General features: G+C 44.9%; 1 protein-coding gene across 1 annotated transcript in view; it reads right to left on the reverse strand.

The window, feature by feature from the left end:
• Positions 1-6,454: 6,454 nt before the first annotated feature.
• The window catches only part of Atrnl1 (attractin like 1), a 540,190-nt gene continuing 532,921 nt past the window's right edge, over positions 6,455-13,723 (reverse strand). The window contains exon 29 of the mRNA XM_032892246.1: positions 6,455-8,743. Within this exon, the coding sequence (XP_032748137.1) occupies positions 8,622-8,743 (122 nt within the window). The 3' untranslated portion in view covers positions 6,455-8,621. The remainder of the gene's footprint in view (positions 8,744-13,723) is intronic.

The following is a 13,723-nucleotide window of genomic DNA, read 5'->3' on the forward strand; positions in this document are numbered from 1 at the left end:
AAACCCTTTATGCGCATGTTCCCTGGCAAGAAGAAACTACGAAGGGGTGGTGGGGAGGAGGTGGGGTCTGACAAAGGACAAAATCCCACATAAGGCTAGCATCTGGATCTATACTAATGTGGCTAAGGCCCAACATGAAAATTTTATTTAATTTCAGAGGATAAAGAGAGCATTTTACCAGTTGAATTACTCTTTATACCAATAGACTGCAGATCTCAAACTTTTCAGACATTAATCGCTATTCTCCATCATGACGATAAACTTGACATCGCTACAATCTTCTCCGATAGTGTCTTGGAGCCTATATCAAAACGTTTTTTCAAGACTCTATCAAGAGTAATTTGTTTCAAAAGAAAAATGTTACTGTGAATTGTATGGGCACTGTGTTGGGACTATAATCACAGCTGAAACATTTGTAACAGTAGAAAAATTGGATTCTGTTGTTGTTGTTCCAGGTAGTTCCAATAAAGGTGTAACAAGGGCCTTTAGATATTCTTCAGGATAAAGTAATCCTCAGTTCAGAATGCGCAAAACCAAAGTGACTCAGCAACAGATTTCCACTCAACAGCTGCCGATGCTATCATACCCACATTCCTTTTTTTTTTTTTTTTTTTTTTTTTTTTTTTTTTTTGGAGCTGGGGACCGAACCCAGGACCTTGCGCTTGCTAGGCAAGCCCTCTACCACTGAGCTAAATCCCCATACCCACATTCCTGCTCAGAACAGGGAAGCCAAGACATTGTATCATCTGCATCAAAATACACATTGTATCGTCTGCATAAAGCCACAAGGCAAAAATCCTTGGGCATCATTAATAGACCCTATAGTCTCACCACCGGCAAGCCAATGAGCTGTTGGCTTGTAGAAAAGGCCTGTTCTTTGCCAGCTCACTGCAAGAGCTGTTCTTTTCTCAAGCACAGGAAGGTCAGATTGGAGCCATGGCTTGAGGAGTCAGCAAGGAGTGGACAGGGGTGGGGGGTTTCAGGGGCTCCTCTTCCAGACAGGTCATCTGCAAATGGATGTTGGGGAGGTGCCTGCTCCCCTCCAGCGAGTGAGCAAGCTTCGGTTGAATCTGGAGTTCTGACGCCCAGAACTTGACAAGCCAAGCATCCTGTTTGCTACTGTGTATTTGCACTTTGAGGTAATTCATTTCAGGCTGGAATCAAATCGTTTTAGGCAGAGCTAGTGTTTTTTGGTGTCCTTCCAGCCGGCCTTCCCTCTTGAGTGCCATCGTATTTCAAATAAGCCAGCATCGTCACGAGGGAGCAAAGCTGCAGGAGACCACTTTATGCTGTTTGCTTGTTCCTAAAGCACTGCTTGATAGGGGTGTGAGCACGCACGTATGCACGCACACGTGCACGCACATCTGCAGCTGGAGGAACAAACTATAGTGAATGGAGGGTCACGTAGCCTGTGCCGATGGGAAACGCACCACCAGCTTAGTGCTCGCTACAAAAACTACCATCTGAAGTTAATGTTTAGTTACCAGACATGAAAAGGATATTTTGAGATCCTGAGAAGCACAAGTCTGAGTCACCAGGGACGCATTCCAATGATATCAACTGCATCTTCCTCATTTAGCATCTCTGTGAACTGTTACCTACACACACACACACACACACACACACACACACACACACACACACACACACACACACACATGCAGCTCAACGGAAGCAGAAAGCAGTGCTCACAATCTGGCGAGTTTAATTTTTGGATCCTTATATAGTAATACACAATGTGTGACCATGGCCTCCTCTGATAGCATCAATGGCAGTAACAAAGAAGCCACAAAGTGAAGTAGAAGTAGGTAGGCATGTTTTTCTTTCTTTTAAGTGTGTAAGGACATTTTCATCCAAACTATATTCTCCCACATGTCCCATGGCACATCTTAGGTTAAGTGTTTTTTTTTTGTTTTGTTTTGTTTTTTGTTTTGTTTTGTTTTTAATCATAGTTCACTTAGAAATAGCTTAGACAACTGACCCAGGCATTTAAAAAATGGGGGCTTGTCATTTGACTTCATAGAAAAATTTGATTGTGTCCCATTTTTAAAGCAACTGTCCAAATCTTAAGGCCACTTAGCACATCATCAGAACGTACATGATCTAGGATGCCTTTGAGCACCCGGGGCTCTAGAAAGCCAGGAGATGGATTGCTACCAGAATTTATTTTCACTAGTATCTTTCTCCAGTGGGTTTCCTAGAGCTCTCTGCTCACCCGGGCAGCTAGTTCAAAGCGGCTTGTACTTAACTGTCCTGGCTGAGCAAAACCATCACCTCTGCCAAAAGCCTGCTGGTGAGCAGAGGATGTGCGGCCGCTGGGTCTCAGTCAGAACAGCCTCCAGCACAGGAATGGGGAGAATTACCTCATCAATGGAAGGTCTAAGCTGGGGAGATAGGAAGTATGGATGAAATGGGCAGAGAGCTTAGTTTATAGACAAAGATCCAAAATGACACTGCAGCTTCACGGTTAGAAGGTGCAGCAGCCAAGTGTGTGGGTTCAAAACTATGAGTGGGACTGAGTTCCCAGTATGTACATTTCTGGGGGGGGGGGCTCTCTCTTTAAAATCAGTTTTGAGACAAACCTCTCAAATCTGCATGCTAGGCCGTCTCTCTGGATTAGACAGCCATTTTGGTCTCCCCCAACACCTCTTGTGGGTTGCTCTTTGGAATACATGACAGAAAGCAACCTTGGAAGGAGGAGGGAAGAAGTGAGGAGGAAGCAATCTTCTGACTGAGCAGAGGCCCAGGGAAGCACTCAGACTGGTCAGGATCCTGGCCAAAGGCCTGATGTAGATTGTGAGGCAAAGAGAGGACTTTTCAGGTATTTGATATTTGTGTGTGTGCACGAATGTGCTCATGTGTCTGTCTGTGTTTTGCATGTGCACACCTGTGCAGGTACATGCAGGTACAAGTACACACCTGTGCATTTGTTTGGAGGCCAGAGGTCAACCTCTGGTGTTCAGGACCTTAAACATACATTTATTGATGGATGGATGGATGGATGTGTTTTTGGCATGATGGTGAATGTGGAGGTCAGAGAGCAACTCATGGGGAACTATGGCCATATAGATGGTTCTCTCCCTCCACCATGTATGTCCTGGGGACCAAACTCAGGCTTTGAGGCTTGTTGGCAAGTGCCCTTACCCACTGAGGCATTTTGCCAACCTAACACTCTCCTCCTGTCTTTTTGAGACAAGTTCTCTTAGCAGTAGCAATTAGACTCTGCTGACTGGCCAGTGAGGCCCAGATCCCCGAAGGATTGGTCTCTTTCAGAGACCCCACTACTAGGATTACAGGGTGCGTGCCACTTTGCCAGGGTCTGTGCACATGAATGCAGGTGCCCACAGAGGTTGGGAAACTCTCTTGAAGCTGGAGTTATGGGCAGTTGCAAGCTGTCTGATGTAGGCTGGGAATAAACTCAGGACCTCGGCAAGTGCTGTCTGTGCAGGCTCCTAATTGCTGTGCCATCTCGATCGTCCACATAAGCGGCCTTGGAGCGAGGGCTCAGGTCCTCCTGCACAGCAAGCACCTTGTGAAGTGAGCGTCTCTTCAGCACCACAGGTATTTGATCCTTATGTGTAGCTGGAGGGGAATCGGGGCTTCTGGCAGTGAACAAAGCTTGGACCCAAATTGCCACAGATGACTAATCTCAAAGCTTGCCAGAGAATGTGAGGGCTTCGTCCAGTCTGTCCCAGGTGCTGGGGGACTGGGGAGGTGGCAGAGGACAAGGGAGGAGGGAGATGGAAGGAAGAGAGTCCCCAGTTCACATTCATCCAAGGCAACTTAGTGAGCCCCAAGAGCTGGGATACATCTCAGTGTATCCTTAGCATGAACAAGACCCCAATCCCAGGAAACATTAACACAGAGCACACATCCATGGCCACAGACCCTCACCGAGGACTCGAATCCTCAGTGTCTCTTGAGCAAACCCCCATTCTAAGAAAAAGCCCATCAGGCATTTGATTCAGAGAACATGTGGGGGAAAGGTCAGTGAGGCTCTGAATCGGGAAGGGGAGAATGATGTGGTTTGAATATGAAAACTGACAACATACCTTTCACAACCACCTTCCATTGGGAGGGGCCTTAGATTCTGAGCAGTGCTCTTAGCTGCATGATCTTGGGAGGGTCAACAGGATATGATGATGATGATGGTGGTGGTGGTGGTGGTGGTGGTGATGGTGGTGATGGTGGTGATGGTGGTGGTGGTGGTGATGGTGGTGATGGTGGTGATGACGAAAACATTGGGAGAAATGACCAGCCTAGTGGTGCTAGCCCATGATCTCAACACTCAGGAGGCCAGAGAATTGGAGGGTTAAGGCCAGCCTGGGTTGTAAGGAAGACTTTGGAAAAACAAACAAAGCAAAGCAAACCTTTCAACCTTCAACACACAAAACCAATAAAAACCCTGTATTTGGTGATGGAGCACGGAGAAGCCATTTTTTTTTTATGTTAACTGAAGTTCTGATTAGTAGCAGGTCATATTCTAGAACATATGCTTTAACGGCACATTTAAAAGTTTACACAATCAACGTTTAACACAGGCCTAAACACCTGCAAGCATACAGACATGTAGTTACAGTCATGTTTTTTCTTAATTTAAGAATCTGGGTAAAAGTAAAATGTTAACCGTGTACCACTAGAAACCACTGCTGAGCACCCAGCTGGCCTGGATTCCTTGAAAAATTATGCAAAATTCCATTATGAAAAAATGGAATTAGAGAGATGAATCATTTAAAGAACTCTGGAACTGCAGATGCAGGCAGCACAGCCCAGGGCAGGGTGTCCCTTTGCATGGGTAAGAGCTTCTGGGCAACTCACTGAGCAGGCAGGCTGCCCTGTCCTTGAGTCTGGAGATGGGAATCTGCCCTCACAGAGAGTCTATGATCAATTAAGTCCTGAGCTCACTCTTGAGAAGCAGCAAGTGGGGTTTGCAAGAAAAAGTGTACCCAGGTGGACTCTGATGAGTTCTCACTTTCTGAAGCTTTTAAACACAAAACCGCTTAAGTAGCTCTACGGGTGCTAAGAAAAAGCCCTCAGAATGACGCAGGGGCTTCTGTCTCTCCTTGCCCCGTCTGTGGGTGGGCGCTGGCCCTGTCTATCCTTGCTCTGTTTGTGGGTGAGCATTGTCACTGTAACTCTGTTTAGATGTCCTCAAGGAGTCCTCTGAGAATGGCTTCAACAAGACACAGGGTTAGACCAGAGTTCTGTTGCTCCAAATGTCAGGCTGGGTAAGAAAACCCACAGGATGTCCTTTTGAACAAACATACTTGACTTGAAAAGATGCATAAACTTAATATATGGATCCACAGATATGTCAAGCGGGAGGAGAGAGCCCCAGCCTGCCCCACCCACCCGTGATTAGACCAGCCATCTCTGAGGATGTCAACAGCTCTGAAGGGGGGAGTGTTTCTCTCTTTACAATAGAGTTGGGCTTTCAGAACTTCCCCAGCACCCCACACACACCCTGGCAGACACGCTCTAAATTATCCCATGGCAGGGACAATGGCCGCTACATAGGTACCTCTGACTCATTAATGCCCAAGGAAGTTGAGATGTCAGAAAGTACAAGGATTGTTGGCACAGATGTTCTAATTAATGTTTCCTCTTGAACAGAACAGGACAGACAGGGCTGGGAGGCAGCTCAGTGGGTCAAGTGTTTGCCCTGACGCAAGCTTGAAGACCCATGTTCAATCCTCCTGAGTCCACTGAAGAGACAGATGAGAGGATCCCTGGGGCTCGCCAGCTAAGCTAGCTAAACCAGCAGCTTCTGGTCTGTGAGAGATCCCATCTCTAAAATCAAATTGGATCAAATCAAGTAAATGAAGATTAGGGAAGACACCGGAATCCAAAGTCTGGCTCTCCATATACACATGCATGTGCGCGCGCGCGCGCGCGCGCGCACACACACACACACACACACACACACACACACACACACACACGCATACATGTATGTATACATACACTTTTACACATGCCCACATGCATGCACACATACACACTCATACACACGCATGTATACACACATGTGCACTTACATATATGCTCGCATGTGTACACACTAACAATACTCTGCAGTACAGATCACTTTTCTCTGCTTATCACTAATTTAAGCTTGTTACTCCTTCAAAGCAATTCTGAGCATCTTAACTCTGTTTAAAACTTACCAAACTGACTCATAAACACAAGACACCATGTTTTCACCAGGACCTCTTGTTGTCAAGATAGCGTTCCCAAGTCAATTTCAAAGCTCTATTCCAGGCCACTGCAAGTGCTCATACTTGGCAGAGTGGGCTCTCACACGCTGAGGATTCCTTCCCAAGTCATTCTATGCTGAAGTGCTCAGAATTCCATTTTAAAGGTTTCCAAGAGAATCAATCATTTGATAACTTCTCAGAGGAAAATCTGCATTTAGGAAGTGCAGTGGGAGGAGGAAGACACGGAGAACGAGGCCTTTTTGGTTCACTTCCCCCCAGGGGCGAAGAATTTTATTTCCAGTAAAATGCTTTATAAGCTGAGAGTGTATTGCATAATTGGCCACAGAGTTAACGGTAGAGCGTGACATTGCATTAATTCCATAATTATCTAAAACTCAAAATTTTTTAAAGTTTTAAGAACCTGGGGGATTCACAGTGGGTGAGACTGGACTTCCACACGTCTGGTCTACCTTCGTTGTTGGCAATTAAACAAACCGTGTGACTACTTTACTGTCCAAGGACTATTCTTTACAGGGACCGGTTTTTCCATTTTCATGGGGGTGGGGTGGGGGAGATCACCATGGAAAGTGTCCAAAAGGCGGCGATCAAATTACTTGGTTATTTTTAGGAGATGTTCACGAATTCAGCTCGACTAGTTTTCTGAGAGAAGATGTCCTGGGAATTACCAACAGCCACTGCCCCCTCCCCAACCCAACCCCATGGGCTGTAGAGAAAATTTCTAAAACTATTCTACAAATTCATCTGATTTCGAGTGCATGGAAAATAGAGGAGAAGGATCATGCCAACGTAAGGAATATAAGCTATATCCAAAAGGCTAGTTATCAAAATAAGACAGTCATGGTTAGATGCAACCTAACTATGCTTTAAAGATGCAACTACATAGTCTGTGGTCATTTCTGTTTCATAGTACACTCTATCCTCATCCAATCAAGCTATGTGTGTATACATGGCATTTGAAATAAATATTTGATATTGCGATAGGATCATATTCTGCTACTGTACAACCATGGCATGCAGCGACTAGGTATTGACCCTAAGGTGTCGTCACCTTCCAAATCCCAAAGAACATGGAACGTGTGCAAACTGTACTTAACACTGATCGGATGGAATGGCTTTCGTGTTACAGGAAACCACAGGGAATGCAGCAGCTTCGGGACCCTTGTGCATTGTTCTTGTATCCCCGGTAGTCACCCTGAAGTCAGCCATGGCTGCTGCTCCGAGCTGAGTGAGCTTCAGGGAGCTACTGTTGCTATACTCCCCATTCCATGTGAGGGCTCCCACTTTTGTCTTTCCTCTCTGCTCTGATGGGGGGCGGGGGTTGCGTCGTCAGGGAGGTTTGGCATGTGGTCAGCAAAGAATTTGCCTTTAGAATGTAGACTCCTCACAGCACCATGTGACTGCGTTGGAGATGGGGATCTTGCTGAGGCTTGCCGGACCCAGCTCTTGTCTGCTTGCATTCTACAGGAAGAAGTTGGCAGCCGGGGAACTTGGAAAGTGTTACCTTTAAAATACATTTCGTTATACTTGTAAATAAGAAGTGGCAAACAGAAGAGAGCTGGAAGAAAATGATACATTCTTGTGCAGACTCATGGGAACAACTCTGGCCTGGCAGCAAAGCATCATGGGTGGACCAGAAGCTCTGCTACGGAATGACAGGCTTGGCTCTTCAGGTTCTCCAGCTGGAGGCTGCTTGTGGAAGGAGGGGACACCAATTGCCAGGCAGCCCCTTCTATACCTGTCTTTTCAGGAGTGTCCTCCATTCCCTGAATTCTGACAAACTTCCTGACTCTCTGCTCTGACATTCCCACTAGTTGAAAACTGCTACCTTCTCAAACTGACTCTGGACCCCAGGTAGTCACGTGGAGGATTTAAACACATGACTTACAGCCTATTAAATGGAAGCCTTGCTTTCATGTTTGTCAGGAGACAAAATGGCAGTCGCAGCTGCTAGAGCTTGTTCTTCTCCTACTCTGATGCCAATGACCTAAGTTTGCAAACGAGGCAAGAAAAACTGTACATTTCTCATCATTCAAGCATTATAAAATGTCTTTCTTTAAAGTCTTGGGATATAAACAGTTGATTTATATGAATTACATATTTCCATCTGCATTAAGAAACAATATACATCTTTTTTTTCCATACTAAGTTATGTTAGCTCCCAGTCTGAGAGAGCCATAAAAACTGACTTTATCACTTGTAACCCTCAATACTGTTACTTAAAAAAAAAAAAAAACAACTCACTAGCAGTCTCTGGCCTCTTGGGACACTGCCCACTTAGAGGGAATTGTACCTGGCCCTGATCATAAGACATTATCCTGTGTGAGATCCAAGGGCACAGAACAGCTCTAACGGAAGCCATTTGTGAAGTAACTTGGGTGCACAGTACAGAGCTGGTTCCCATTCTCAGACACAAGTTCCTTGGCGTGTGGAGAGGTGCTTCCGATTGCGCACTCCAGAAGTCTTGTCTTTATTATCGGAAGGCTTCTGCTGTGAAATGTCTATCAGGGCACTGGCGATAGCAAGTCCTGGAAAGAAAGGAGAAAGATTTAGACTCTCATGGACATATGTGGGGTGGGTGGAGGTGGCTTCCGGCCATGCTAACTCCCATGAAAAGCTTAGGTCTTTACTCATGATCTAGCAGTGAACATCACACAGAAGAACAAGAAACTGAGTAAAACACTGGACAACCAGGTCAGAGACTGGGAAACATGATGGCCAACTCTGCAGACTACTCCTTGTCTCATGTCTGTGTTTGAACGCAGATTTGTTCCAGATGGAGTGGGAAGCTCCAAGATTACTATTTTGGCTTTGCATCTATAAACAAAACTCGTTAGATGTGCCTTTTAAAAGAAGCTTAGATCACTTAGTTTCTGGAAAAAATGAACATTAATACAAGATTATCATTTGAGGTCCCTGGCTGTCTGCCAGTACATACCATGTAGCTGCCACATTGTCACACAGATTGCTTTCTTGCCCCCAAAGTTTCCTGTGAAGGACTAAGTTATCTTTCTCTGTCCTCGGCAAGTACTGCGCCTTGTTTCTGTAGAGTCCTATAATTCTTGAGTAAAGCAAAAGAAACTCTAAAATTCCCATCCTTTGCCTCAGGGCTGGACTGCTGAACCTTGCATAAGACCTGACAGAAGGGCCCTAGGGTCTTAGAAAATTGACTTTTTAAGTGAGCTGACCCAGCCCTTACATCCTCATGGGCATCTTCGTGTGTTGCTTCCCAAGGAAGAGCTTTATTTGGGGAATTATACCTCACAAGATAATATTGAATCATCTTTTTCTCCTGGGTCAACTTATTCTATGTAAGCTCCAAATACAATCTGGCAGGAACAGAACTGAGCACTTCTGAACAGAAAAAAAAGATGTCAATAAAGGACCATGGGACAAAGGAGGTCCTATAGGAGGTCATCTAACCTTAGAAGCCTTCATCAGAAGTAAATGCTAAGTCTCCTTGGCCATAAAAGGGACAATGTGACATAGTTCCCACCCCTGGAACAGAGCCAGCAGGACGTGGGCCTCCATGAGAGCTGATGGTTACTGTAGACAGAAGGCTTGTTTGTGTATCTTACTTTATTTTCTTCCTTCAAGGAATGTTCTCTCTGCCCAGGTTAATCACTACATGATAATCAGAGACAGCCTAAGTTTGGGAGGTGAAAATGTGGGTAATGCTTCAGCAAAATGGTAAACACTGAGACATTCAGGACAGCCTTTAAGGCTGTGGGAAAGAACTCTGAAAACATGAGTTAAAAAAAATATATAATTTCTCACCATGTGAAATATAAAGATGCAATGTAAGTTACTTGAGAGCTTTTACATACCAAGAAAAACAGAGGGAAGTGCACTAAGAGCCAACTTGTCAGAAAGGTCATCTGAGGATGGGATCCCACCCAGCTAAGTTTATTGTAACACAAAGGCAGGTAGATCTCTAAATTCATTTGCTATGCTAAAAAAATGTACTTGCTGTCTTCATCTAAAAATCAAGAGGCTAAGGTCATGTAATGCTGAATCTTGGGAAGATCAAGAGGAAACCTGGAGTAAATGACTGAACTGATATGTAAATAAGACTGGACTTTGGTTCTGAAAGAGATGAACTGTCAGGGAGTGATGGCAGTTCTTTTTTTAGAATTTTTTTTTTCCTAGCAAGTGCTGAGCTGCCTGGAGATCTCTGGATTGGAAAAATCCATGGAGAGCGAATACAACTCTTTTAGAATTTTTTTTTTCCTTGGTTGGAAATCCCAAGAATTGCTTGAAGAGCTAACAGCTCTTTTAGAATTTTCCTCTGAGTTTCTAGTTTTGATTGGAAAACCCAAGGATTACATTTAGAATTTTTCTAAGAGGATTTCTGACTTGGTCAGAAAAAAACATCTAAGAATTTCTTTCTAGCAGCTTTTCTGACTTTGCTCAGAAAACTCGTGTTTAATCCAGAGAGCTTTCAGAATGTTTTCTAGCACGGAAGAACTGTCTCTCCAGAGAGCTGACCAGGGAGCCACCCGAGCAGAGCACAGGCTGTCAGCGTGGACTCCGATTTGATTTTGAGTCATTTGTTTCACTGCTCCCAGACACCCCTTCTCTCAGAACAGAGGCTGGTCCTTGGCACACTGGGTCCCTTCAAAGTAGATTTTGGTGTTTGACCCACCTTTGTAAGTGAAAGGAAAATTATACAGATTTAAGGTTTAAAAATATGAAATTAAAAGAGTAAGTTTCAAAATTCACAGACTCAGGCCTAAACATTGTGAAAAGCAAGTCCAGGCAGCCCCGCCCTGCCGCTAGGACTAACAGACCATAAAGATAAAGAAAAGGAATGCAGGAACCAGCCCGAGTTATCAGGACTGATCCAAACCATCTGGCAGAAGGGCACCTCCCCCAGCTTACTCAGAGTCACACCTTAACCAGATGTCCTTCAAACCCTGATACGCCCCTAGCTCCTAAAATCCTGTATGCTCCAGTCAATATGTACTCTCCTGCTGTGCTGTAATCTCACTGCCATGTTTAAATGAGCCAATCACTTATAGCCGCGCCAGAAATTAGCCAATTGTGTGTAACCGCGCCAAACCCCCTAGCCTTCCCTATATAAACTCCTGACTTTTGAGCTTCGGGGGTCGACACCTCTGTCTCCTGCGCAGGATACGTGTCGACCTGGAGATCCCCGTAATAGATCTCCGTAATAAACCTCGCCTTTGCTTATTACATCCAAAATGGTCTCTCTGTGTCTGGGGTCCGAGATTTCCTGAGACTTTAGAAAGGGTCTCTCTTTGGGGATCTTTCAGTAAGCAACTCTGAAAGCTGAGTGAGGGAGTGTGGCTAGAGGACCTGGGTCCCCAGCTAAGATGTTGAACACTGGAGAGAGAAGAAAGAGCTTTTCTATTCAAGGAAGCTGAGTCAGAGAAGGAATGTAGTGAGCTCCCAGTGAGATGTGTTCTGATTGGAAAGGAAAGAAATTCCTCAAGGACATCCAGGTGCTGAGGGAGGAGCAGCTATGGCTGGACGGAGAAGAAATGCATTCCCAGCGATCGCTTTTCAGAATCTCAGTATCACTCTGGAACTTGCAGAGATAATACTGGCTCACACTTAAATTGAGTGTGTTCTTGTCCGTTGGCAAACACAAGAACTCCTGAAGTATCGTGAATTGTGTTGTAGGGTTTACTCATGGTCAATACTTTATTCTTTAACTCATGGACGTAAAGGGCTTTGATTTAATTTTTAAAAAGTATAGCCTTTGGTTACGCTCACTGAAAGTTCAGATGGAGCAGATCTCAAGTGTCCTCAGGTCTCCTGGCACACTTCTCATAATTTACAACTTCCTGTTGGATCACCCCTGGCACCAACTCATCCAGAGTCAGCCAAACATAAGGAACAATCTATGACTCCTTTACTGAGACCACTTACACTATTTCTATATCCAAATATGAAGTCATGCCAGAGCTCTTACATGGAGCTCCAAATGTTGTTCCTCACAGCAGACCTGGCACCAGGAGTAAGGCTAAGAAACTTCAGATGCCAGAGTAGGGAACTCTCTGCTAATTCTTTGTATGTGGGGGTACAGGATGCCCAAAGCTTAATTAAAGAAGTGTCCCTCATAGTGTACTCGGTTTATCCTGGATTCTGGATCCTGGGAACACAGTGAACTGAAAAATCATACACCTCATTTTAGTTAATATACAAATAAAATGGAAAGTCATGCTTACTTTTAACCTGACGGCTTTTATGTGCTTTCCTATGCGAATGCTGTCTATGGACATCACTAAACATGCTGGGAACCTTGGAAGTCCTTGGACAGTGGCACTTAAGTGTCTACCTTGTGTGGTTTTAGAGGACATTCTGGGTCACTTTTGTCCTTTTCGTAGATTAAATGACATTTTCACTCAGAGTTATTAACCTTGGGTCCCTTACCCAAGTTCATGGTTTGTGGCCCATCAGGAGCTCATAATTTCATAATTATGAACAGTGCAAAGGTCAAATAATTGTTTATGTTGTGTAACTTGAATGTCAAATGTAAGGATTTTCATTTCTAATTTTTCAATTCTTCCTGTATGATGTCTGGTAAACTTTTTAATCACCAGAAGAACCCAGAAGATGACAAATCTTCACCCTACCTGAAATGTGAGGAAGATTGAAACAGGCCCAACTTCCCAAATTTTTCAGGGAACACGTGTAGCCTCTGGGGAGGCCTAATCTCTAGCTTTAGGCCTTGGCGTTCTTTGTTATTTAAATGTATCTGCTTTTATTAAATGACATAAAGAAAAGCCAATTTAGTAGCTTTTAAGGGAGGGATGTTATCTCTTTCTTGTTCCCTAATGCATGTTAGGGCACAGGCTGAACCATGCAGACAATATCCTGATCCGAAATTAGAACAGTCCAGGGCAGCGTCGGCTGCTGGTTCAGAAAGCAGCCTATGGGCTTCATGGAGTAGCCCAGGATGCCGGTGAGCAACATGTCAGACTGTTCACAAAGTCGGCAGTGACTACCTATCCTTCCGGGCCCTTAGGGTTAAGGAATAGCAGGGTAGCCTACATAAGTCTTGACTTCAGTTTCAACACAGGACAACTGGGAAAAGGAAAAGCTCACCATAACCAGCTGCACAGGACACTACACTTCTAGATGGCCTCTTTATAGCCCCCATGACCCAACACTGCAATCCAGACACAACAGCTTTCTTTGTCCTCTGAGAGCCTCGCCCTCCACAGCCCAGTGGTAAGTAAGGCTTTGACTGAAGGTGGCTACCTCCCTTCCCACATCAAGTGCTTTCGTTTGTCCTCTGAGAGCCTTGCCCTCCACAGCCCAGTGGTAAGTAAGGCTTCGACTGAAGGTGGCTACCTCCCTTCCCACATTGAGTGCTTTCGTTTGTCCTCTGAGAGCCTCACCCTCCACAGCCCAATGGTAAGTAAGGCTTCGACTGAAGGTGGCTACCTCCCTTCCCACATCGAGTTCTTGAAATAGCTTCACTCTACAGGTTGTGGTTCCAGATCTATGCTGGCCGTGAAGTGTTGGAGATGAGCAAA

This window comes from Rattus rattus, chromosome 2 (assembly GCF_011064425.1).
Source record: "Rattus rattus isolate New Zealand chromosome 2, Rrattus_CSIRO_v1, whole genome shotgun sequence".
NCBI lineage: Eukaryota > Metazoa > Chordata > Mammalia > Rodentia > Muridae > Rattus > Rattus rattus.